Source organism: Amphiprion ocellaris, chromosome 16, assembly GCF_022539595.1.
Source record: "Amphiprion ocellaris isolate individual 3 ecotype Okinawa chromosome 16, ASM2253959v1, whole genome shotgun sequence".
Classification (NCBI taxonomy): Eukaryota; Metazoa; Chordata; class Actinopteri; family Pomacentridae; genus Amphiprion; species Amphiprion ocellaris.
The window spans coordinates 33,673,755-33,700,800 of NC_072781.1; the positions used below are offsets into that span (position 1 = coordinate 33,673,755).

The window sequence follows — 27,046 nt, forward strand, 5'->3', positions numbered from 1 at the left end:
TTCCCTGTAATTTTTCCTGAGTGTGAGCAAACACACAAACTCCCTGAGCGTCTCTTGGACCACTGTGAGCAACATCAGACGTGTGCACTGTGGTCACACCAGCATCACATCCATTCAAGTTACATGGTTCATTAAAAGAATCAAATTACAGCATTTACTTTACTGTTAAAACACTTTGTCAACAGGAGCCAGTTGAAGGCTGCAGTGATTTTAGTGACACTACAATGTATAAGAGTGAAGTTATTGAATATTTGTCTCTCTTTACTGTTGCAGCGGTTTTGCAAATTGCAGACGGACCCTGTTCACTCCATAGACACCAATGTTATTCCTGTAGCTTGAAAGACAGCTACTTTTAATAAAACTGGGCTTGTAGCACATTGTCTGCCTTGCAACAATGGGAAAGAGGAACCGTTTATGTTTTGACAACCTATATCTAATGAGTTATTGATGCTGGAAGTCCCAATCTGTGAATATCTTTCCAACTTTACTGAACTTGGGGCCACTACCACCTAAGGAGTGATATATTTAATTTTGAAAAAAGCATTTAGCCATACTTAAAGCTTTAAGTGCTTTATTAACACGGAACAAAAAATTTTGTATTGTTTTATTATCACAGGTTCTGTCTGAAAAGAGGTGGCATCATTTTAAACAGTGAAATCAAACTAACAAAATGTAATGACCAACCAGTGAGCAATACTGGATTCTGCAAAAACATAAACAACTTTTTTTTAAAAATCTAAATCTTATCTTAACACAGTTAATGTATTAACTTATTTTTGTGTGTATGCATGTATTTATTGATTTATTTAGTACTGTTAACATATCAGAGTTCTGAGTGAATTTTTCTTAAGATAGGCAAAGGCCATTTATTGATTACATATAGGCTGATAATTGTTTATTAAAAACTAAAAAGCATTAAAAAAAACAACTCAGGCATTTATTGAGTCACTAGAATACTGTAGAGTACAGACCACATCAGCATGATTATAAGCATCCTCTGGTAAATTAACAACCAGATACTGATGTCTCTCACCATATGGACTTCAGGAGATGACTGGGGGATGATAAACTGTGACCTACTGGTTGGGTTCTCTCTGTTCTCATGTTTCTTACATGTTTGTCCCCTGACAGCCAGGTCCTAATGTTTTTTGAGCAACACACCATACTATGACGTTTTTACAATGATGGTTCTACTATGAAGCCAGTTTGACATGTTCAGGTGTTCTTTGTGTGAAAACTCAGAGATTTCAGGGATCAGAAGGTGGTTTTCAACTTTCTTTGTTAACTTTCTGCTTCAACTTTAAACTAAATTTCATTCACTAACCCAGACCTCTGGACTCCCAGGAAGCTGTGTTCCTATTGGCTGTCCAGGTGGCTGCTTGGTGTTATCAGGAACACCTGAGCAGCTCAGTGTCTTCCTGCTTTATTTAGCTGCAGACAAACATTTCCTCTGTTTCTCTTCACCACTGAACCGGGTTTGGTTCCGTTGCTTTAGTTTGTTCTTTAGGCGTTGGCTTGCAGCTTCCAGCAGTAAAATCGTCTTTAATGTGTTTCTTGGTGTGTTTTAGGGCTTTGTACTGGATAGTTGTCTTGGTAAATGTGGTTCTTTAGCCACAGTTAGCACATGGTGCTAATGTGTGCAGTGATTAGTGGATTTGGTACAGCTGAGTTGTGTCTTTATCTTGGCTGTAGTGAGTCTTCAGAGGTTTTTGGTCAGACACATTCTGTATTCGTTTGTGAACCAGCGTTGGTTGTCCAGAAGGTAAGAGTTCCTGTCCTGATTCTCTGTTCTCAGAGGTTCTCTGGTAGGCTGCAGGAGACTTTAGTGTTTGGGTTGTACTAGTTTGGTTTTTGTATGGTTTCATTTGGACGACTATCTTGAGGCCCCTCCATGTGGTTTAGTGAGGTTTTCTGGAACAGTTCAACAAAGCAACCTGCAGCAGAAGAGACTTTGAGAGTTTTTAGGAAGTTCTGGAGACCAGACTTTAGAGCAGCAGAAACATTTGTCAGCAGTTTGAGCAGGAGAAGGTGAGCTTCAGAGTAGAAATGAGACAGAAACCTTCTTGACCCGTGTGGTGAGGTCCTGTACCAAGAGTTTGAGCAGGTTGTGAAGAGTCTGTAGTTCTTTGGTCTGAAAGCACAAGAAGAGTCGACTCATTAAAGGAGAAAACAGGAGATATTGTTGGTTCTTCTGTCACTCTGCAGTTTCCAGTTTCCTTAGACTGAATATCAAGTTTTTATTTTAAATGATTTCCCATGTGAGCCCAAGAAGACTTCAATAAACTCCCTCCATCCCCTGGACACAACATATTGTATTACCATGTTAAATGATTTTTTTTAATGTTTTTGAGTTTTAATCATAGTTTTTTCTCTTTGCTTGTTTAGTTTTGTCATCTGTGTAAAAGGTGCTAAACAAATAAAGTTGAATTGATAAACTGAATAATTGACTAACTCATGATTGTGACAACAGAAGTATGTTCATTGTGATTTAAGGGTTTATTTCATTTTTAAGGTTGGGGTTAAAATCTTGACAGAAAAAGAAGATTAAAGAAATAAACTACATAACAAAAAGCAATTAAATCAAACAAAAAAAATAATACAATAAAACTTTAAAAAAGTTTTATTATTAAAAAGATTTAAGAAATTTAAGATGTAATTTTCTAATTAAACATTTAATTTTTTTATTAAATGTTTTGTCTTTTTAAAGGTTTAATAATCTAATTAAATGTTTTGCATTTTTAAAAATGTTTAATATTCTTTAATTGTATTTTTTAAATGTTTAATGATGGAAAATACTTTATCTGTAATTTCTAATGGGCTGCACAGTGGTGTAGTGGTTAGCACTTTCGCCTTGCAGCGAGAAGGTCCCTGGTTCACGTCCCGGCTTTCCCGGGATCTTTCTGCATGGAGTTTGCACGTTCTCCCTGTGCATGCGTGGATTCTTCTCGTTTAATTGTATTTTTTAAATGTTTAATGATGGAAAATACTTTATCTGTAATTTCTAATATTTGTATTTTAAAAATTTTGTTTAGTTTCATAATGACATGTATTGTATCTTGTTGAATTATCTCATTCAATATTTTGTCTGTTTAATAGAGTTAAACATTAAATACAATTAAATTATATGTACATATACCACCTTTTAATGTTTAGTTTTCTTTTTAAATGCTTCATTGTATTTTCTGTTTAATTCCATTTTGAAGTTTTATTGTCTTTAAGATGTAATTTTCTAATTAAACATTTAATTTTTTAATTAAATGTTTTGTCTTTTTAAGGGTTTAATAAGCTGATTAAATGTTTTGCATTTTTAAAAATGTTTAACATTCTTCTCGTTTAATTGTATTTTTTAAATGTTTAATGATGGAAAATACTTTATCTGTAATTTCTAATATTTGCATTTTAAAAATTTTGTTTAGTTTCATAATGACGTATTGTATCTTGTTGAATTATCTCATTCAATATTTTGTCTGTTTAATAGAGTTAAACATTAAATTACATTAAATTATATTAAACAGACAAAATATTGAATGAGATAATTCAACAAGATACAATACATGTCATTATGAAATTAAACAAAATTTTTAAAATACAAATATTAGAAATTACATCCATCCATCCATCCATTATCTATACACTGCTTAATCCTCACTAGGGTCATGGGGGGGCTGGAGTCTATCCCAGCTGACTCAGGTGAAGGCAGGGGACACCCTAGACAGGTCACCAGTCTGTCACAGGGCTACATACAGAGACAAACAATCACTCTCACATTCACACCTACGGGCAATTTAGAATGATCAATTAACCTCAGCATATTTTTGGACTGTGGGAGGAAGCCGGAGTACCCGGAGAAAACCCACGCATGCACAGGGAGAACATGCAAACTCCATGCAGAAAGATCCCGGGAAAGCCGGGACGTGAACCAGGGATCTTCTCGCTGCAAGGCGAAAGTGCTAACCACTACACCACTGTGCAGCCCATTAGAAATTACAGATAAAGTATTTTCCATCATTAAACATTTAAAAAATACAATTAAACAAGAAGAATGTTAAACATTTTTAAAAATGCAAAACATTTAATCAGATTATTAAACCCTTAAAAAGACAAAACATGGGCGCCCATATAGCTCAACGGGTTAAGCGGGTGACCCATGTACAGTGGCTGGTCCCTGACGCAGTGTCCCGGGTTCGAGTCCTGCTAGTGGCCCTTTGCTGCAAGTCTTCCCCCGACTCTTCTCCCCTGTTTCCTCTCTGTCTCTCACTACACCTATCCAATAAAAAGACAAAACATTTAATTAAAAAATTTAATGTTTAATTAGAAAATTATATCTTAAAGACAATAAAAGTTCAAATGGGAATTACACAGAAAATACAATGAAGGATTTAAAAAGAAAATTAAACATTAAAAGGTGGTAAAACATTTAAAAAGAAAAACCTTAAAGATTTAATCGAAACAACAGACTGTCTGAAGGTTCAAACTAACAGAGAACTACTCAAGAACTTCTAGGATTTCAGCCCTCAGACTGTCTGAAGGTTCAAACTAACAGAGAACTACTCAGGAACTTAGAAGATATCAGTCCTTGGACTGTCTGAAAGTTCAATCTAACAGAGAACTACTGTGGGACTTAGAAAATTTCAGCCCTCAGACTGTGTGAAAGCTCAGGTCCTGAGGACTCGGGAGGTCTGGAGGCTTTGGAAAGTCTTGGAACTGAGGGTTCAACCCTCCAGCACAAAGGTGGAAGTCCAACCTCCTGAGAAAAACGATCGAGTCAAGACTCAAGTTAAAAAAACTCGAAAATGGCAAAAAAAAATAGATGATAAATGCGCAAAAAAAATAAATAAATAAAAAAATAAGTATCTGAGTGAGTAGCTCAGGGGATAAGAAGACAGATTACCAAGTGGAAGGTAGTAGGTTCAAGACCCACCACTGGCAATTTTCTTTGTCTTTGTCAGGATTTTGATAAAATTTAAGAAGGGTCTGGTCTTGAACCAGCGACCTGCAGCTCTACAGATAAACCCTTAACTCACTGAGCTACAGATCAGAGGAAAAGAAGTAATTTCGTCGTCCCTTTGGCATCGTAGTTAATAAAGTGACCACATGGGTGGAGCCAAGGCGGAGTCTGGGTGGAGTCAGGGTAGAGAGTAGGCGGGGAGGTGGGTGGCAGCCTCCCCCCTCTACAGACCTGACCGTGAACACTGTCGACACCCACCTCAGGGAGACGCTGCCTAAGATCACAAGGCTGCTTGGTCGTGGTCTTTCTGGCACGTACTCTTCCAAGATGAGCCGGGAAGTTTAACACTGATGGAATGACACCAGGTCTAAGCCGACAAACTTCCAGTTCCTCCTCAGCCCATAGTCTCTGGGAAACCTACATGGAGTAAGAAAAGTAGACAGAGAAGTAATTAAGTCTGTAGACAACATATTAAAAAGAAATCAGGCTAATAAATTAAGTACAAAGAACCGAATTCGCCAATATACTGGAGACCAGAGCTATTTAATTTTATAAGTATAACCTTGTTTAGTAACATTTCTATTATTTGAGAGCAGTCCTAAAGAACTGCCTGTAATCCCAATCATAAAATGGGTTTGGAGGAAGAACATAGATGGTAATCTGGATATACATGAGTTAGGCTTTATAACTACTATTGGTAGTATTGGTGGTAGTAATAGCAATGTGACTACTACTAGTAGTAGTGGTAGGACACTACTGCTGCTGATACTGGCACTGCTACTACAACTTGTAACACTATTACAAATGCTGATACTACTTCTACGACTCTAACAGCTGTTTATACTACTACTGCTGCTTGTACTTTTAGTATTACTGCTACTGCTTGTACAACTATACTACAGCTACTATTAATCGTTTGGTATTTGCTTGTCAAGCTGCTAGCTCGCATTAGTGTTTTGCTAGTGGCTAACTAGTTAGCTCTCATAGACTGGAAGCTCTCAACAAGATTTCATAATGAAAAAAGAGCCAAAAACTATTCTTACCTATGAAAAGTCATTCCAAGTTTCCTTGTCTCAATCGTACGACGTAGTGTGTAACTGTATGCAGCACAGTGAGCCGGCATACTTGTTTCCGTTTTCACGCCATCTACATCAACGGAATGCACTGAAACTTTTCCCCCACTAGCTTAGCCTCGCTGTAGCACGCAGCTCAAAGGGGCGTGTCCTATCTACTCATTCATATCTATGAGAACAACGATGGCTGCACATAAGGACGTCTGACGTTGATTAGCTGCGTAAATACCATTATATACAGTCTATGGTAAATACGTATGTGAATCGCATCATTGGCTGCAGCAGCCAGTCACCGGTCACTCACTGACTCACACTGAAAAATAGCACGGAATGAATTGTTTCGTGTTTATTTTATTTACAATTTAGGTCGGATTTTTTTTTGTGCGCAGCGCAGATTTTCTGTGCACGGAGACTGTGTCAGCAGTGCGCAGTTGCGCACGCGCGCAGCTTAGAGGGAACAGTGGTCCCAAAACTGTTGATAAATTATTTCTCAATAAAAACTCATAACCAGTTACATAGGCACACCCTCTTTACTGACCTCTTTACCAATAAACCCCAAGACATACTTTGCCAAAATCCATAATAATCCATAAAATCTTTATTTGCACCAGCCCCATGTGAAAATGACATCAGTCTGTATTTGTAGAGCATCTCATGAATGTAGCAGCACCGTTTAAATGTTTCATAACACAGAATATAAGCAAAGAGTATATAGGGATACAGACAAACATGGGAAATAAGAAACGTGCTCTTCAATAGTTATTGTCATTATTATTACTAGTAATATTATTTTTGTGTCCACTACAACCCATACAATCATCTAGTGTAGTCAAACAGGAATGTGTGCATGGCGAATCAAATCCAAAACAATCCATGAACCGACCACGTCTTGATTGCACTTCATATTATTGACCACTAGATGTCCTATTCGAGCACTGTGTGTCATTGAGGCCTCGAGTAATGAACCATGTTTTGAATGAAGTGTCGAAGCTTCAACAAAGCCTCGATCAGCCATCACTAAGTATCTCTGCACTAAAACCGTTAAAACGCCAGTTAAAACCAGACTTAAAAAGCATAAAATGAGGGAGAACTAAGAACACCTACCTGCCTCCAGCCAGCCCAAGTTGAGACCGACTGAAGGCAGCGGGAGTTATTTAAAGGCCACTTCCGGAAACAAGAGGGAAGTAATGCTACCCTACGTCTTGAGTGAGTGAGGACCCCTACTGGCCGCTACATATATTTATCTACAGAGGTTTGTCAGATGGTTCTAAATGTTTATTTCATGTTTTAGAGGTGCTGATTTATTGACAGCTGTAGTTTGTGATGAACTGAACCGTCTTATTCTCAGTTCTATCAGTGGATCCACAAAAACCTTTCAGAAACTGATCAATGAAAAATATTCATCCTTCAGGAGGAAACCTATAATGCAGGACTGTTCTATCGGAGCACGTGTTTTATCTGAATATAGCTCCTAAACATACGGTGGCCGAGAGGTGCAAACCAAATTTACATAATGCAAAACACTTTTACAACCTCCAAGACAAATTTATAAGCGACAAAACACTTTCACAAATCCAAAAACAAATTTACAAATTAAATTTAACCGGAAAGGGAATGTCCCAACTCCGGGGTTGAACTGGAAGTGACAACGAGGAGCGGCTAATGCAACTTTTGGTTGTTGTTAATGGTGAACCAAGCGAGCGGGTGATGTTTTGCCCGTTTTGTGGGGAACATATGAACCAATTGACGCGGTTTTGTTTTTCGTGTGGTCGGTCTTTAGAGTGTTTAAATGGCGCAGATCAGACCGACAGACTGCATTAGCCGCTCCTCATTGTCACTTCCGGTTCAACCCCGGAGTTGTGACATTCCCTTTCCGGTTAAATTTAATTTGTAAATTTGTTTTTTGACTTTTAAAAGTGTTTTGTCGCTTGTAAATTTGTCTTGGAGGTTGTAAAAGTGTTTTGCATTATGTGAATTTGGTTTGCACCTCTCGGCCACCGAACAGGATGGATGGTTTACACTTTTATTACTAACATGACTAAAATACATTAGTCTACATTCTACATCCAGAGCTGCTGTTTGTCCTCCAACATCCAGAGGTTTATAGATCATAAATAAAACTAAAATAAATGAAAAATCAAAAAGTAAGATTATTAATAAAAATACAATAAATAAACAAAGGCAAATAAGATTAGAAGCAAAATAAATGACATTAAAGAAATAGAAACAATTATTGATAGGTTGATTTTCTGCATTTATCTGCATCTCCAGACATCAAGTGTAGAAGTGTTATTCTGTTGAAGTTTATTGTTAATGAAACAGGGATTTGTAGTGACTGCAGTGATTCACTGGTGATCTGAATAAAACACGGTGCACTGTTTAGATCAGCCTGTAGGTGACGCTCACACACTTTACATATGAGCTAAAGTACTAATACACACCATAAAAATACTCTGATACAGTCTTGAAATACTAAAGTGTCCTTAAAATGAAGTAAATGTCCTCTGTGAGTGTTAATGCTGTATTTGATCAATACTTGGACTGTGACTGGTGATCGATTTAACCTCAGGTCAATATGCTGATTCATATTTAGTTAATAAAAACAGGAAATAGTGAATCATCTGCATCACAGTTAACCAGAGCTGACATGATGAACAATGAATTATCTGAAGTATTTAAGACGAAGCAGAAAATCCACAAACAAACTTATTTCCTGTTGTTCAGTTTAAGCTCCAATAAAGCAGATTTATCAGCTTCTACTGCTTCATTTAGATAATACGTTATATGGATAGTTATTGTAAATAAAAGTAAAATAGAAGTACCTATTTATTTACTTCAGTAAATGCGGAAGTAATACTAAAGTGTCCTCCTTTATATAAATGAGTCTCTACATGTGACTTCTCTGTTTTTGTTATATTTTTTTATTATTTGTTTAAGTGGTAATAATGACAGAAAATGGACATTGATGTAAAAAGGATCAATAACCTGAAAAACAATGTAAAAAATATCAATAACTCAGATAATAATGCAAAAAGCACCACCAATCTGAACCATTTTTACCATAACTTTATCTTTCGTGTCAGTAAAAACCTTTTCTATCGTTTATGTTTGTTTTTAAATGCTAAGGGAAGTATTTTAATGCTAATATTCTTTGTGCTAGTGGGTTTTTTTTTTTAATTGAGATTTTTATTTTATTTATTCAGTTTCCGAAAATCCTGCAGCACCTGAAGGCATCCGCAGAGAGCTGAAGCTGTGATTGGTGGAGAGCGGCTGTGTCGTCAGAGAAGTTGGAAGCATGAATCAGCAGAGCGGAAGTAGTAGAAGGAGCTGAGGGAGCTGCAGAGGCAAAAGGACGTACCTGCACAGGTGAGTTCACTGTTTCTGCTCACCTGAACACCTGGAGGAGATCTCAGAGGTTCAGTCTGAGCAGGAAGTTACTTGCAGGACAAGAAATACCTGGAGAGATGATTTAATTCAACTCTGACCGAACTGATTCCTTAAAGTTAAACTGAGAAGGAAAACTGTCACACCTCAGAGTACTAATACTACTACTAACTACTACCGTTAGCATGTTTCAGAGTACTAGTACTTGAACTTAATACTAGTGATGGTGAGATGAAGCTTCATGAAGCACTGAGGCTTTCCGTCCAATTGTTTCACTCATGGTTCGAAGCTTCATGGTGCTTCATTTGCTCTACTGCGCCATCAACTGGACAAATAAAAGTAAAACAGGCAGAGGCCTATAATGACACTAGCTTTGCTATGTGAAGCTGTGAATTGTGCTTAAATGATAATGCCAATAAACAAGTAATATACTTAATATAGTGTCTGCTTTTCCTGATAGCAGGAACAGGGGGGGAAATGGAAACAAACTGGGGAGAGATTTGTAGCTCCACTGCTTGATTGATGTCAGGTTCTGGCTTTCTGTAAAGTGCTTAGATGCTTTTAATTGTAAGGGCTATATAAATAAAATTTATTGTGCTTTTGCTACTTGTTTTGTGACTGTGCGAGTGGTACCAGCGAAAAACAAAAGTAGGGACAGCATTTTCTTTGTTTTTATTCAAAAATAACAATTTTTCCACAGTACTGGGATCCAGCCGGCTTCTTTTTTTGGACAATATTTTTCTAGCTCCTTGGAACACAACAGACACTTCACCTTTCAAAATACCAGAAAAAAAGAAAAGAAATTAGAACAAGCAATGTGCGGTGTTGTCACAGTTATACATATTGGACTTCACTTGTTATGTGCCTACTTTATTAGGAGAAATCAGGTCAAAGTGTTCCCAGACAGGGGAGAATCTTCTCTTTCTGGTCTTCTTCTATGAAAAAAAGGGTCTCAAACTGATTGCAAGCAAAGATACAGGAGGTAAAAATCCAGCTGTTGTGTTTCTGAGGGTGTACAGTGCGTACATAAACGAGGGAGGCAGGTATCACGTTTAGCAGGAGAGAAAAAAGGCGCTTTACTGAGCAGAGCTTGTAATAAGTACAGCAAAACAGGTAGGTGGAGTTAATACGTCACAATACAGTGCTTCCTTAACCATGTGACACCATTATCCAATTAGGTGGCTACATTTATAATTAAATGATGCATAAGGCAAAATAATACATATTCTTGTCAGAATATTACATCCCCCTTCTTTTGAAGAAAAATAAAAATACAGGCTAGCTCGCATAAAGTATAATAAACAAAGGTAGCTCAAATTTGGATTAGCTCAGCTCATGTAAACAACAAATAGTGCAAAACTGTCACAAACTTGACTAATTACTGAACAATGCCTACATGTTTGAAATTAGTGCATCTTATGAAATATGGCACGCCTAAACAAAACATATTGAGTGTACTTTTCAAAATATTGTAAAATGAACACAAGTACATTGGGTTGCATTTTAGAGATCTAAAATGTCTCTAGCCTTAACCTCGCGACCAGAACGGGTGTGATAGTTCGCAGCTTTGGTAGTAGTTGGAGTTTGTGGAATATCCACAGACATTTCAGGTGTACTCTGCGCAGTTGAGTCGGCAGTGGAGTGAGAAGGGGCCGTTTCCTTAGTGTCCATTAGGTGATGACGGTTTCTCCTATACTCAGCTCCTTCAGGTGTTTGAATGTGGTAAGACCTGGCAGTGTTAGCAGATTGGACAACGACTGCAGGCTTCCAAAGTCCATTTTCCTGAAAACGAATACTCTGTCCTTCACATAGAGTGGAGAGTGGCTTTGAAGATCTGTCGTAGTACTTCTTCTGATGATGTTGACGAAGCACTCGTTTGGTGTGAGTATCTCGACAACTGACAACCTTAGGTTTGAGCTGCTGGTGCGTGCAGGGTATGATGGAGCGAAGGCGACGACTCATCAGCAGCTGAGCTGGTGATTTGAAGTTGTCAACAGGTGTGTTGCGATACTCAAGAAGACTCAGATAAGGGTCCTTGTGATCAGCTTTGGCCTTATGCATGAGCGTCTTTGCAATTTGGACTGCTTTCTCAGCCAAACCATTGCTCTGTGCATAGTGAGGGCTTGAAGTTATATGTTTGAACTCGTGTTTGCAAATGTTTCAAACTCTTTGCACTTGTATTGGGGGCCATTGTCAGAGATCACATTTGGGGTATGCCATGTCTTGCAAAGTTTGCTTTGAGCTTGTGTATTACTGCTGTGGCAGTTGTGCTGCGAAGCTTGTCCAACTCAAAGAACCTGCTATAGTAGTCAGCGGTGACAATGTAGTTTTCATTGTTCCAGGTGAAGAGATCAGTAGCAACTGTTTGCCATGGCCTGCTCGGGATGGGGTGACTTATCACGGGCTCTTTGGTGTTTGAGCACCTGTGCTCCTGACACACTAGGCATTTGCCAACCATGTCCTCAATGTGCTTGTTCATCCCAGGCCAAAACAAAACATCACGCGCTCGCTGTTTGCACTTTTCCATGCCCGTGTGGCCTGTGTGGATGCGGGAAAGCATTTCTGTACATAGTGCTGCTGGAACTATTATCTTTTCCCCTTTGAAAAGGATATTGTTCATTTGAGACAGTTCATCTCTGTAGTTCCAGTATTCTGCTATGCTCTGAGGGCACTGTTTCCTTTCCTCAGGCCATCCATTCTTGATTGTTTTCTTGAGAAGTGTGAGCTGCGAGTCTTTGTCAGTCTCTGTCTGTATCTCTTTTAGCTTTGTGTCACTGACCAGAAGACTGCTGTATACGGTGTGTACTTGTAAGTCCATGCCTTCTGAGAGGCTATTGTCACGGTCAGGTAGTGACTTTCTGGAGAGAGCATCTGCGAGAGGAATGTCTTTGCCAGACTTGTGTGTGATAGTGACATCATACCTTTGCAGCTGACGAATCATTCTTTGCAGCCTGGGGGGAGCTGCAGTGAGTGGCTTATGCAATATGGATTCAAGAGGTTTGTGGTCACTTTCAACAATGACGTGACGTCCATATGCATATTTATTATTATTATATTGGTGAAAGCGCTTGCATCCAAAAAAGATTGCATAAAGCTCTTTCTCGATTTGTGCATAGTTTACTTCACTGTCTGTGAGCGATCTGGACGCATATCCTATTGGTCTTCCGTCTTGCATTATGGTTGCACCCAGTCCATATTTGGAAGCATCGACTTGTAACCTGAGTTCCTTTTTGGGGTCGTAGTATGCGAGAACAGGTCCTGGTTCACGTGTTATCAGGTCTTTCATTTTCTGAAATGCTCTGTCATGTTGTGCATCCCAGACAAATTCACTAGTCTCTTTAAGTAGCTGACGAAGTGGAGCGTTGACGTCTGACAGCATAGGTGCGAACTTTGACAGATAATTAACCATGCCAAGAATAGTCTCCAGCTCACCTTTGTCTTTTGGTGGCTCCATATCTCTGATGGCTTTGATCTTAGCTGGATCCGGTTTGACTCCATCTTTGGTGATTAAATGTCCAAAGTAACTGACTTCTGTTGCGCATATTATGCTTTTGTCAGGGTTAAGCTTGACTCCTTGTTCTCTCGAGCGTTGCAGCATTGCACGAAGGTTTTTGTCATGCTCTTCTTTACTCTTGCCATAGATGAGAACATCATCAACTATGGCTGTGACACCTTCCAGACCTTCGTAGGTCTCATCCACTTTGCGCTGAAACTCATCTTGTGATGATTTGAGTCCAAATGGTAGGCGCAAAAATCTGTACCTGCCAAACACCGTGTTAAAAGTGGTTAGCTTTGATGACTCTTCTGTTAGCTTTATTGCCCAATATCCAGACCTAGCATCCATTACACTGAAGTAACAGGCTCCTGCTAGTTTGCATGTAATGTCCTCAAGAGTTGGCAGCGGATAATGTGGGCGCTTAATCACTTTGTTGAGATCCTTCGGGTCTAAACAGACTCTCAGCTTGCCTGTACGTGGCTTTTCTGTTGCAACCATTGAGTTTACCCATTCAGTAGGTTCTGTGACCTTCGTGATGATTCGCTGTTTCTCCATATTTTTCAGCTCATCCCGGAGACGGTCACGCAGAGCAAGAGGTACACGTCTTGGTGGATGTATCACTGGGACCGCATTAGGGTCAATATGAATTGTGCATTCACCAGGAAATAGTCCTATTCCTGTAAAAACATCAGAAATCTCATCCATTATTGTCATGCCTGGAGTGTTTGAGACAGACATAATCAGCTTTATGAGCTTAAAGTCAAGACATGCTTTCAGTCCCAGCACTGGTGGTGCGTTTGTGTCAACTACATGTACTTTCAGAGGTAGTTTACAGTCTTTGTACTGGCATTCAATGTTAAACTTGCCTTTCACTGCCAACGGCTCACCTCCGTAGCCGTAAAGTGGGCGAGATGGGGGTTGCAGAGTGTGCTCTATTCCTAATTTTCTGAAAACGCTTGTAGGAATTACATTGGCAGAGGCACCGGTGTCTAACTTAAATCTTACTGCACTTTTGTTAGGACCAACCAGAATATTTGCAAAAACTTGTTCTTTGTCTTTGTTGTCATCATCCCGTGCGACCGCGTCAATAAACAAATCCTCGTCGTCTGTGTACTTGTCTGGTTCATTTTCACTTACTGTGTGTACTGCTTTCCTTTGTTTGGAGCGACATACTTTTGCAAAGTGGTTCCATTTATTATATACTTTGCACTGTTTGCCTTTTGCTGGGCAATTCTCCTTTTGAGTATGTGCTTTATTACCACAGTAGTCACACATGCTTTTGAACTTTTTGTCACCATCAGCTTTGGCGAAACTTGCTGCGCCACCATTTGTTTTGTTGTATTGGCGCGGTTTCTATGGCGACGTCTTTGGTGGCTGTCGGATAACTGCATGCACCGACTGTTCACTGCTGCCGCCTGATATGGTTTTGAGTTGCTCCTGTGCAATTTCATAGGAACGGACAATGTCTATCGCCTTATCAAGGGTTAAGTCTGATCCAGCACCGAGCAGCTTCTCTCTGACTCGTGGAGAGCGTATACCGAAAACAATGCGGTCTCGTATCATTTCTTCACTGTTAGCATAGTTGCAGTCTTTTACTAACAGCCTGAGCTCCGTCACAAACTGATCAAAAGGCTCATTTTGTCCCTGTACTTTTTCATTAAACTTGTAGCGTGCAAATATAACGATGCTCTTAGGCATAACATAGGCTTCATAGCGATCATAGTATGTTTGTAATACCTTACGTTCGTCTTCAGTTAGCGTCCAAGTGTTGTAAATGTCTCTGCCTTTTTCTCCGACCCAGAGTAGAAGATAGCTGCATTTTTCGTCTTCCTCTTTCTTCTTTAGAGGTCCTGAAAACATTAGCCCAACGAGCTGCTTAAACTTTCGCCATGCTTCGGGCAAGTTTTTCGCATCCCAGTCCATGCGGGGCGAAGAGACTCCGGAGTTGTCCATCTTCTTTCCGATTCACGTTTACTCTGACACCATGTTGTGTGTCTGAGGGTGTACAGTGCGTACATAAACAAGGGAGGCAGGTATCACGTTTAGCAGGAGAGAAAAAAGGCGCTTTACTGAGCAGAGCTTGTAATAAGTACAGCAAAACAGGTAGGTGGAGTTAATACGTCACAATACAGTGCTTCCTTAACCATGTGACACCATTATCCAATTAGGTGGCTACATTTATAATTAAATGATGCATAAGGCAAAATAATACATATTCTTGTCAGAATATTACACCAACAAATGTGAACGAGGAATCCATTGCGTTTCGCTGCCCCTTATATTTTGAATCAGAGGTTCAAACCAGTACGACCGGCTCGCGAGGCTTCGAATGTCATCATTTTTGGCTCCTCCCCTAAATGAAGCAAGCCTCGATACGCGCTTCCTGGACACGTCCCCTCCATTACTGGACACACGCTTCGAAGCCTCGGCACATCTCCTAACATCACTACTGAATACTACTACTAACTGCTAATGCTAGCTTTGCATGTTTCAGAGTACTAATACTTCAACTGATAACTACTACTACTACTGATAGCATGTTTCAGAGTACTAGTACTTCAACTACTACTAACTACTAATGTTAGCATGTTTCAGAGTACTAGTACTTCAACTACTCCTAACTACTACTAACTGCTAATGTTAGCTTTGCATGTTTCAGAGTACTAATACTTCAACTGATAAATACTACTACTACTGATAGCATGTTTCAGAGTACTAGTACTTCAACTACTACTAACTACTACTAACTACTAATGTTAGCATGTTTCAGAGTACTAGTACTTCAGCTGATATCTGGTAAAGTAAATTAATTTAAAGTACTTCAGCTTTTTTCATGGACTGTGCGGCTGCTGGACCAGCGTTCCACACTCGGCTCTGATGATGAGGAGATGTTTTCCAGCGGTGTCCCACCAGATGCTGGCTGGTTCTCTGACACCTACAACAGGAGAACTGCACAGAGTGGCCTTGTGTTGTGGCCCACCTGAGGCACACCTGTGCAATGATCCTGCTGTCCAATCAGCATCTCGATACGCCACACCTGTGAGGAGAATGGATCGTCTCAACACAGGTGAATCACAGATTTAGACACGTCTGTGAACAATATTCCAGAGAAACAGACCTTCTGTGTTCAGAGAAAAACTCAGATCTTTGAGTTCGGTTCATGAAAAATAGGAGCAAAAACAAAAGTGTTGCATTTATAGTTTTTGTTCAGGAGTTTAAAGCTCCTAGGTGGGTCACCTGAAGGGTGAGTCACCTGTCAGGTGAGTCTGAGGTTTTTAGAAATCCTTCACTTTGGCTCTTTTATGAAACACTCCTTCATCCATTCACACCTGGAACCACCTCACCTGTCCACACCCAGCATACCTAACTACCTGAAGCTGTAATAATAACTAGTAATTATACTACTAATGCTAATGCTAACACCATTACTACTACTAATGCTAATGCTAACACCATTACTACTACTAATACTACTGCTAATGCTAATACTAGCACCATTGCTACTAATAATAATACTACTACTGATGCTAATACTAACACCACTAACACTACTACTACTACTAATGCTAATACTAATGCTAGCACCATTACTACTACTAATGCTAATGCTAATACTAATGCTAACATCATAACTACTACTACTATTACTAATACTAATAACACTAATCCTACTACACATACTAATGCTAATACTAACACCCTTATCACTACTACTACTACTGATACCAATGCTACTACTACTACTGGTAATATTACTACTAATGCTAATACTAACACCATTACTACTAATAATAATGATGCTAACACCACAACTACCACTAATGCTAATACTAACACCATTACTGCTAATAATAATAATGCTAACGCTAATGCTAACACCCAGAACACCTGTTTTAACCTGAAACGTTTCCTTTGTGTCGACTTTTCCCTCCAGTTCTGAGCCGAGTTGAGTCAGTCGTTGTGTTTCAGGGTTTTTTCTGCTTTGTGAACTTAAAAAAAATTATTTTTATTTCTGTGTTTTCCATTAATACATTCAGTGTTTCTATATTTCTGTTTTCCATTAATACATTCCGTGTTTTATTCCAGTGTTTTTCCAGAGATGGGAGGTCAGGTGACTTCGTTCGAGAACGTCCACGTTGTCGTCGTCGGCGGAGGGTTCGGAGGAATCGCAGCGGCTCAGGACCTGAAGTCTCGAGGGATTAAATTCACTCTGATCGACATGAGAGACGCTTTTCATCACAACGTTGGAGCTCTGAGAGCCTCGGTGCAGCCAGGTGACGTTTACCTGCTGGACAGGTGTTCTTCACTTTTATTACCTGGCTTCATTCTCTTTTATCGATTTTATAGCTTCACTGTTATTTCAAAGATTTTTTAAAAATTAATTTTAATTTCCTTTTTAACTGTGGGAGGACTCAGAGTACCACGTTGTTTATCAGTTTTATTCTTTTTAAAATGTATTTATTTTTATCTTTTTACTAAAATGTTATTTTCATAATTTTCTGTTTGCTTTACTCTCATTTCAATGGATCGTTCTTTAATTTAGAATTTTTTACTTTTCATGTGTATTTTTTTGGTTTACATAGTGTCTACTTTATTTTGTATTTTTGTAATTGTAATTTTTTACATTAATATTTTAAATTTTAAATTTTACTTATTTAAAAAATGTTTTCTGATTTAATATTTTTTGTTTCAGTTTTATATTTATGATTTCGTTCATTGTTTTTTTCATTAATGTCAGTAATTTATACATTTCTAATGAAAATATTTTAGTCTGCGTATTTTTGTGTTCTTTTGTCAAGTTTAGAAGTTTTAGAATAAAATAAAATAAAATAGAATAACCACTTTATTGTCGTTCATAACAAACACTATTTTGTGCACATATGAATGAAATCAGTGCGTTTACTCATCCTTTGGCTGGTAAAAAACAATAAAAAATGTACCAATAAAACATTTCACTATATACGATATCTAAAAAGTAATTTAAATAAAATAATATAGCATTTTTACTTTAATTTTGCAGTTTTAAAAATGGCTTCTGTTTTATTATTTTTATTTTATTTTTTAATAATTTTCAAACATTTTTGTAACTTTAAAAAAACATTTCTTATTTGTTTTTTTACAGTAGAGATGTGCTCATCAGAGTAATGTTTAGTTTTATTCTCATCTAGAAAGTGCAGCTCGAAGGGTTTCATGTAATTAAAAGAGAAAAGATGATAAAAACATATTTAAAAGAGCAGGGAGGTGAGGTTTCTGTGTCTCAGATGATGATTCTGGAGTAAAATAATCTGTTTTCTGTCTGCAGGTTTCGCTCAGAGAACCTTCATCCCGTTCAAAGAGACGTTCGGAGAAAGTTTCGTTCAAGGTCGAGTCGAACGAATCGACACCGACGGTCAGCTGGTCGTCCTGGAGGGAGGAAGGGTGAGGAAGAGGAGGAGGAAGAGGCGGAAAAGCTTTACTGCATTTAGAGACTGACTGACAGAATTCACCTTTTATTGCTCTTCAGGGCTGAATCAGGGTCAAAAGTCTCTTTAATGTCGAAGTGAAAGCAGATTTCTACAAACTACTGTCAGTTAATTAATAATATAAATGTAAAATAGATGATATACGGTTAAGCCCTTTAAAGTGGCTTTGATCCTATACTTTTATCGACTCTTTATCTTCTACATGTTTCACATCCAAAACCATCAGCTGACAGGCCTCCTCACAGGACCAACATTAGCATTAAGAAGCTAACATTAGCAATAAAAAGCTAACATTAGCATTAAGAAGCTAGAATTAGCATTAAAAGCTAATATTAGCAATAAAAAGCTAACATTAGCATTAACAAGCTAACATTAGCAGTAAGAAGCTCAAATTAGCACTAAGAAGCTAACATTAGCATTAAAAGCCAAGATTAGCATTAAAAGCTAAAATTAGCATTAAAAAGTTAACATTAGCATTAAAAGCTAACATTAGCATTAAGAACCTAAGATTAGCATTAAGAAGCTAACAGAATTTAAAAAGATGTTCACATGAAAGACAATATTATGGTTAAAAAAAACTTTATTAGCGTAACAAAAAGTGATGCTAGTACTAAAATAGAGTTAGCATTAAAAAATGGCAATAAAACCTTATGTTAGCATTAAAAATATTAATGTTGGCTTAGAAAACACTCGTTAGAATAATAAACTATCATCAGCATTCAAGTTACTATAAAGAACTAAGATTAGCATAAAAAGTTGTGCTCAAATTTGGCATCTAATGCTAGCATAAATAAGTTAGTATTTAAAATATTACTGGAGCAATGTTAGCTTAACCAAAAACAGTGATGAAAAAATACTAATAGCATAAAAACATAAACATTAAAAAAAATAATGTTTTGTTAAAAAAAAAAAAAACTAAAAATAACTGGCAGCATAAGAAAAACATGTTAGAATTAACATAGAGTTAGCATAAAAACAAATTTTAGCATTGAAAATAACCTCAATATGAATAAAGTTTTATAAGAAACTCATGTTAGAGCAATAAACCATCATCATAGACTTACTGGAGGACTTTTCAGGCTAACAGTTTCCCTCCATTTCCAGTCTTTGTGCTAAGCTAAGCACATCCTGCCTTCTAAACATTAATAAAATTCAGTTTGTGAATGTTTAGAAAAGATTCCCAGCTACAGACTTCACAAGCTGAAAATCTTTTTGACTTTGAGGCTGAACGATCTGGAGATAATAGTTATTTTCATGTCTTGTTCTGACAGATGTAACTCTATAGCTCTAAAATGAAGATTAATGTTCATATTTATTGTGTAATATTTATTGTAATGGGACATAGTCAAATTATTAACTGTTCTACAGGTAAAAACTGCTTCCAACAGGTATTTATTACATTTTTATATGGTATAGGAGGTAGAATAAATATCACAACCGCTGTGACTGTGTTCAGTTAAATAAGATTATTAAGAATAAAAAGTCAAATAAATGCTCTAATAAAATAACAGGATGCTCATTAGCAGCATCCTGTGATGTGATTCCATCGACAGATAGTTTCCTGGATCTCTGATGCTGTTGGTAAAATAGAAGTTTATTATGATGATATCTGAATAAAAAGACAGCAGCAGGAAGTTCATTATCTTTAATTTTTAATGGTCAGCTCCAGAGGGAACTCACGGGCTGAAGGGATTCTGCTGCCCCCTGCTGGCTGAGCTAAAGATCTAACACCAGATCATCTTCTGGAGACCGTAGTGATCCACTACTTTCAGATGATTTAGTGGATCTGCAGCAGTAATGAAGATAAATAGATCAACACATGTTTGGTTCTTCTCATTTAGACTTGAAATATTTTCTGTTTTCTACTGAAAGCTAAACTGGAACATTTTTTCAGTTTGTTTCTGCTGTTTTTGAAGACCGAAGCCTTTAATGTTGAGTTAAAAACAGAAACGTAGCTTCAGTTTTCATTGTTTTGGTTTTAACATCTGCAGCAGTTTTTCTGCCTCTGGTTTGAGACAAAGAACAAAAATTTGTTCTTTTGGTCGAGTTATCAGAAAATCTAACCTGGTGTTTTATCTGCAGGAGATCCGGTTCTCCCACCTCATCCTGGCCACCGGCACCGACGGCCCGTTTCCAGGGAAGTTCAACACCACGGCGTCGCGGCAGGAGGCCGTTCAGGCGTACGAGGACTTCGTCAAACAGGTTGGAGGGTAGAACCTGAGCTGCAGGAACCAGAACGTCCTGCAGGTGCTTCATCCAGAGTCTCTGTGTTCAGGTTCAGGCTGCTGGTTCGGTTCTGGTGGTCGGAGGAGGGTCGACCGGAGCGGAGATGGCAGCGGAGATCAGGACCGAGTATCCAGACAAGAAGGTCAGTTCAGTCTGTTTACTGCTGAAGATGCCCAATTAATATTAGCATTAGCAGCTAATGTTAGTGTTAACGACTAATATTAGCATTAACAACTAATGTTAGCATTAAAAACTAATATTAGCATTAGCAACTAATATTAGCATTAACAACTGATATTAGTGTTAGCGACTAATACTAGCATTAGCAACTAATATTAGCATTGACAATTAAAATTTGCGTTAAAATCTAATATTAGTCTTAACGTAATATTAGCATGAAAAACTAATTTAGCATTAAATATTAATATTAGCGTTAACAACTCACATTAGCGTTAGCGACTAATTTTAGCGTTATTAACTAGTATTAGCTGTAAAAAGGTTAATCTTATGATGCTATAATACCGATCAGTTAAACTCTAAACCAGAAACCAGCAGCAGGTCAGAATGTAAACTCCAGCTCATTTATCAGAACCAGGAACTGAAACAAAGAAACTCTGACTTTAAACTTTATTCTATGTCTCAATGAAAATAAAGCATCTGCTTTGGGCAGATTCTGTAAAAACTAAACATTCTGCTTTCTTTGGTCCGATCATGGAGATACGACCGACTCCTAGCAGATGGATTATGTTCATCTTGTCGTTTCTTATTTTAGAGTAGCGTTACTTTTAAACCTTGTGTCGTCCTGCGGGTCAAAATTGACCCATTTTAAAGTTTGAAAATGTGTAAAAAATAAATATATATTTTCACAGTGAAACTTCTGATGTCCATATTTTCAACATTTTTTAGGAAATCTTTGAACATTTTTTGGTGGGAAAAAAAGAAATGTTAAAAATGTTTCTTAAGAACATTCACAAAAAAATCAACCAAAATCCAGTGAATTTCACTGGATTTTGGTTGATTTTTATGTGAATGTTCTTAAAGAAAATATTAGAAGTTTTACTGATATATATGGAATCACTTTAGATATTTTTAAGATTTCTTTGGAAGATTTTTACTCATTTTTTGAAAATATTTACAAGAATTTTCTTGCCAAATTTGGGGGATTTTTTAAATAAAAATTTTAAGGGAAACTTTTCAGGAATTATTGGAATTTCCTTCCTGAAGGTTTTGCAAATTTTCAGAAATTTGGGGAATTTTTTTGTAGAATTTTTGGATTTTTTTCAGACAAGGAAACAATATTTTTTGGTGCCTGTAAATGAGGACAACAGGAGGGTTAAGTAAGGAGAAGCTGGTTTTTATCTTCTGACATGTTTCAGCCACATCTGCATGATGCATGTGTCCCATTAAAATAAATCTATGACACAATAAATATGAAAATTAGTCTCCACTAGTTAAATCTGTCAGAAAAAAATATGAAAACAACTATTATCTCCAGATCGTTCAGCCTCGGAGTCAACAAGATTTTCAGCTTGTAACATTTGTAGCTGTAAGTCTTTTCTAAATGTTCACAAACCGAACTTTTATTAGCTTTAAAAGGACAGGACGTGTTTAGCTTAGCTTAGCACAAAGACTGGAAACGGAGGGAAACTGTTAGCCTGAGAAGCCCTCCAGTAAGTCTGATTTACACGTTTCACTAACTCTGAGGAAGATCTTTTCCTTCACGCTGCTCTAAAATACGACCGAGACCAGCAGTCAGGAGACAGAAAATCAGAGTTTTAACCCTAACTGTAGGCAGCGATTAATTCAAACTATAAATAAGTATCTGTAGTATGAGGCGACATCAGTTCAGAGGTTAACATCTGAGGAAACTTGGTGGACATGATTTAATGTTTCAGCTCAGTTTGGATGAGTTTCAGATCATTCCAAAACAAGCAAACTAACTTCATTTTCAGCTCATTTTGAGTTTCAGAGAATCTATTGGTCATTCTGGATGATTTTCTTTTGTCATTTTAGACAAATTTGTCATTTAAGACATTATATTTTAACATTTTTTGACAACATTTTGTTGTTTTCAGTCAGTTTGGAGTAATTTTAGACCATTTTTCAGTCAATTTAGACTAAATTCAGTGATTTTAGTCCAGATTTTCTCATTTTAATTAATTTCCAGCTGATCTGAGTAAATTCTGCAGGACTTTAGATCTTTTCCTGTCGTTTTGCATCTTGTAGGTGATATTTAGTGTCTCTTTGTGGTCATTTTATGTGTATTTTTGTTCATTTTGTTCTTTTTTTTTAGTTCTGTCTCTTTTTTTGTAGTTTTTTCTCAGTCAGGTAGCTTTTACATGTGGTTTAATGATTTTTTATCTATTCTGTGTTGGTTTTCGTCTCTTTCAGCTCATTTTGTGTCTCTGCTGTGTTGTTTCATCGTGTAGTTGTTTTTTTTTTCCTTCTGTGGTAGTTTTAGAAAGAAATTCTACTTTTTAATTCTAGTTTCCATCATTCTCACTGATAGAAGATGTCTCCATTGTTCTCTCTCCTTCTTCATGATGTTCTGGTTCCTCAGAGCTGCAGTACTTTAAAAAGAAAAGCAGTTCAGAGGGTTGAATAAAGTTTCTTCGTCGTTTCCTCCAGGTGGTTCTGATCCACTCCAGGACGGAGCTGGCTGACCCGGAGCTGTTGTCCAGCGTCAGAGATCAGGCCAAGCAGGTTCTGCAGGAGAAAGGGGTGGAGCTTCTGCTTGGTAAGAACACCTGCTCTACCTGCCGACAGGTGAGTCTGGTTCTGTTTGGTTTAAACCTGCTGCTGCTGTGTTCCAGGACAGAAGGTGTCCAACCTGTCGGAGCTGCCGCTGAACGTGGTGCAGAAGGACACGGTTGTTACCACGGATACAGGAATCACGGTGACGGTAGATCTGATCATCAGCTGTGTTGGACTCAAAGTCAACTCTGCTGCCTACGAATCCAGCCTCGGTGAGCAGAACACGGCTTCACATGGACCCACAATCTGGTCTGGTAGCAGGAACGATGCTAACACACAGTTAGCTCCCAGCAGAACTCATCCAAGAACATCACGTGATTGGATAAAGGCTCCAAACCCCTCCTCACATGATGAACACTAGCATTAATAGCTAACATTAGCATTAACAGCTAACATTAGCATCAAAAACTAATATTATCATTAAAAACTAATATTAGCATTAACGACTATTAGCAATAGCAACTAATAGTAGCATTAACAACTAATATTAGCATTAGCAACTAATAGTAGTACTGGCAACTAATATTACCATTAGCATCCAATAGTAGCATTGACACTTATATTAGCATTAGCAACTAATAGTAGCATTAACAACTAATATTAACATTGAAAACCTATATTAGCATTAACATCTAGTATTAGCATTAAAAACTAACATTAGAATTAACAACTAACATTCACATAAAAAATTCCAAAATGGTTAAAATTAGGATCGCATTAAAAAGATAGCATTAAAAACCAATTTTAGCATTAAAAAGGTTATTGCTAACATAAAGAATAATGTTAAAAGAAGAACTTAGATTGGCATTCCAAAAACTAGCATTAAACTACTGCTAGCATTAAAAAATTACCTTAACATAAAAAATGCTTACATTGGTAATAAATAAATACCAACGTTAGCGTCAAAGTACTGATGTTTGCATAAATACAGCTTATATTAAAATAATAAACTAACATTAGCATAGAAAAACTAATGCAAATTAATGCTGCCATTAAAAACTAGCATGACCAAAAAAATACATTGTGCTAGCATTTAGCAAATAATGCTACCCTGAAAATAATGTTAATATTAAGTCCAGTTCAATTAGCATTTTAAAAAAAAACTTATTGATCAGTTATTGACCAGTCATCTACATTGATCAGTTATTGATCAGTTATTGATCAGTGTTTCTTCTCCAGCCGGCTCTCTGGCTGATAACGGAGCCCTGAAGATCAACGACTACCTGCAGGTTGAAGGTTTCTTCAACGTTTATGCCGTCGGCGACTGCACCGACGTTAAAGAGCCTAAGATGGCGTACCACGCCGGGCTGCACGCCGCTGTCGCTGTCGCCAACATCGTCAACAGTTTGAGCGGGAAGGAGCTGACGACGTATCGTACAGGTACGACTCACCTGAGAACTCACCTGTCTGCAGTTTCTGCCGGTCAACTGACCTCTGTGTTGCTGGTTGCTAGGTAACGTCACCCTGCTGATGGCGCTGGGCCGAGACGATGGCGTCGGCCAGTTTAACGGGTATCGGTTGCCTCGTTTCCTCGTCGCTTTGGGGAAAAGTCGGGATGTGTTGGTGTGGAAGAGCTGGTGGGACATGAATCAGAAACAGCCCTGATTCTCACGTCTACATTACCTGGATGTTGATTCATGTTCAGTGTTTTCAAATCTAGAAACAAGAAAACAATCACCACTGCTGCCTGATGCTAAGCTAGCTGTGTTTCATGTTTACATACAATCCAGAATGCTGATTAGCAGCTTCTTTATGAACAACTTCACCATTTAGACATTAAAATTACCGTTTATAATCAGTTTCATGTGCCAACTTTGATATCTGTGACATCTGTTAGCTTTAGCTAACAGCTAACATGACATTCCAATGAGAAAACAGCAGCTATTAGCAGTAAAATGCTAACACAGAGCACACAGTTAGCTTCACAGAAACAGATCAGTGCCTGAAAACATTAACCGACAGTGCCAGTGAAAAACACAGGTAATGTTTATACGCTTTAAAAACTAATGTTAGCATCTAAAAAAATAACAAGTTAGCATAAAATAATTTAACAATAAAACCATCATTATCAATAGACACTGATGTAACACATATTAGCAGAAAAATGTTAGCATAAAAACCAACGTTAGCATTAGTTTTTCATTTCTAAAGTTGAGGGAAAAAACAAGATGTTAGCATTAGCTCACTAATATTCGCATTCACAACTTAGCATCAGTTTTTCAATTCTACTGTTTGATTTAAAATTAATTCAGCATAAAATAAAACTGATTACCAACGTAACCATTAAATTACTACCAGGACAAAAATGTAGCATTAGCTGAGGTCATTCTAAAACTACCTGAAGTTAGCATTGTTAACGTAAAAGTCTGGCAATGAGAAGCTACAATTAGCATTAAAACACTTTCACATTACATGTTCGCGTCAGTGTTTTTAACTTTGATATTAGCTTTACAAACTGATGTATGCATAAAATACAGATTAGTATCAACAGAAGCATTAAAAACAACAGTTTTAGCATAAAATGTTTGCATTAAAGAATGATGTTAGCATTGAAAAGCTGACATTAGCATAAAATAACTATTTGAAAAATGTACTTTAGCTATGCAACAGTTAATATTAGCACTGAGAAAACAGATGCTAACAGTAAACATTAGCACTGAAAAGCTAACAATTAAACAAATATAAACCAACATTAGCAGATAAACAATAAAACAATCTGATCTGTGTTTCTGTGATGTTCTTCCTGTTGTGTTCTCAGAACTGAATGGATTTTTCGAGACTGAAAGTTTTGGATATTCTTGGTATAATCATTCAACTTTAGATATTTGGAGTTAGATGGATAAAAAGTGCATTTTTCCACGAAGTTTATTTCTTGTTTTTTCGTTTTGTTTCCCTGCTTTGTTTGTATGTTTGCTAAAAAAAACATTAAAAAAAACAAACCATAAAATTAAATCCAACTCGTCTGGTTGTATAGAAATCTGCTGGTTTTAATCAAAAACACAAAATAAAGACATGAAACATGTTTAAAAACTAAAACTTTATTTTTACCAAACAATAAATAAAATATTTTTAAACATGAAAAAGTGTTTTTGTTTTCATCCAGAAAATATCTGATAGTTTTTCATTTCTCATGGAACCAAATTCAGATCAATTCTCCATCAGACACCTCAAACTGATCAATAACAACATTAATAAATTAATGATAATAAATAATAATGATAAAGTTGGTCTGAGAGCTGCAGCTGCTGAAACAAACAAAAACCTTCAACCTGTGAGGATTTAAATAAATGTGAGCAAACCGAGGAGACTCCAGCAGCCAATCAGGCGCCTTCATACGTCCAATAAATACCAATAATAAATAATAAATAAATAAATAGAAAACTATCAGGAAGGTTTGGCTGCTTCTCAGCTGCAGAGAAAAAAAACAGACATGACCATGTAAAACTTCTGATCACAAACAAGATTCCTGTGTTAGTTGCTGCAGCAGCTGTCCTCATTATTAGAAGGAACTTCTGTATTTCTCTGCTGTTTATTTTAGCTTTTAAAAAAGTTATTTTACTTTAAGGTTCACTGAAACCCGTTCAGCTGCACTGAAGTTTAACATTCAGCTGGTTTGAATTAAACCAAGCTTAACATTGAACAACATTACCTCTGAATCTCCATAATGTCATTAAATTCCTTCTCTCTTCCACTGCTCAAGTTC

At 37.3% G+C, this 27,046-nt stretch overlaps 1 protein-coding gene and 1 long non-coding RNA gene across 4 annotated transcripts; one reads left to right on the forward strand and one right to left on the reverse strand.

Annotated features, from left to right (window-relative positions):
* Positions 1 to 554: 554 nt before the first annotated feature.
* Positions 555 to 6,335, reverse strand: LOC129350754 (uncharacterized). Its single transcript, XR_008604257.1, has 3 exons — positions 5,992 to 6,335; positions 5,207 to 5,365; positions 555 to 2,131 (listed from the first exon to the last, which is right to left on the reverse strand). It is a non-coding gene; the product is annotated as an uncharacterized LOC129350754 (long non-coding RNA).
* Positions 6,336 to 9,263: 2,928 nt separating this feature from the next.
* On the forward strand, positions 9,264 to 26,426 carry aifm2 (apoptosis inducing factor mitochondria associated 2). 3 transcript variants are annotated; one of them, XM_035957249.2, is made up of 10 exons: positions 9,324 to 9,387; positions 15,801 to 15,968; positions 16,988 to 17,175; positions 18,204 to 18,319; positions 20,446 to 20,565; positions 20,639 to 20,731; positions 23,218 to 23,326; positions 23,403 to 23,555; positions 24,523 to 24,723; positions 24,797 to 26,426. In XM_035957249.2, exons 3-10 carry the CDS (start codon positions 17,001 to 17,003, stop codon positions 24,946 to 24,948), a joined length of 1,119 nt encoding a protein of 372 aa, XP_035813142.1. In that variant the 5' UTR covers positions 9,324 to 9,387; positions 15,801 to 15,968; positions 16,988 to 17,000; the 3' UTR covers positions 24,949 to 26,426. The 3 variants fall into 3 exon arrangements, with proteins under 3 accessions (XP_023146030.1, XP_035813142.1, XP_054874856.1); XM_023290262.3 differs by lacking the exon at positions 15,801 to 15,968 and having other exon boundaries at positions 9,264 to 9,387; XM_055018881.1 differs by lacking the exon at positions 9,324 to 9,387 and having other exon boundaries at positions 15,727 to 15,968.
* The last annotated feature ends 620 nt before the right edge of the window (positions 26,427 to 27,046 follow it).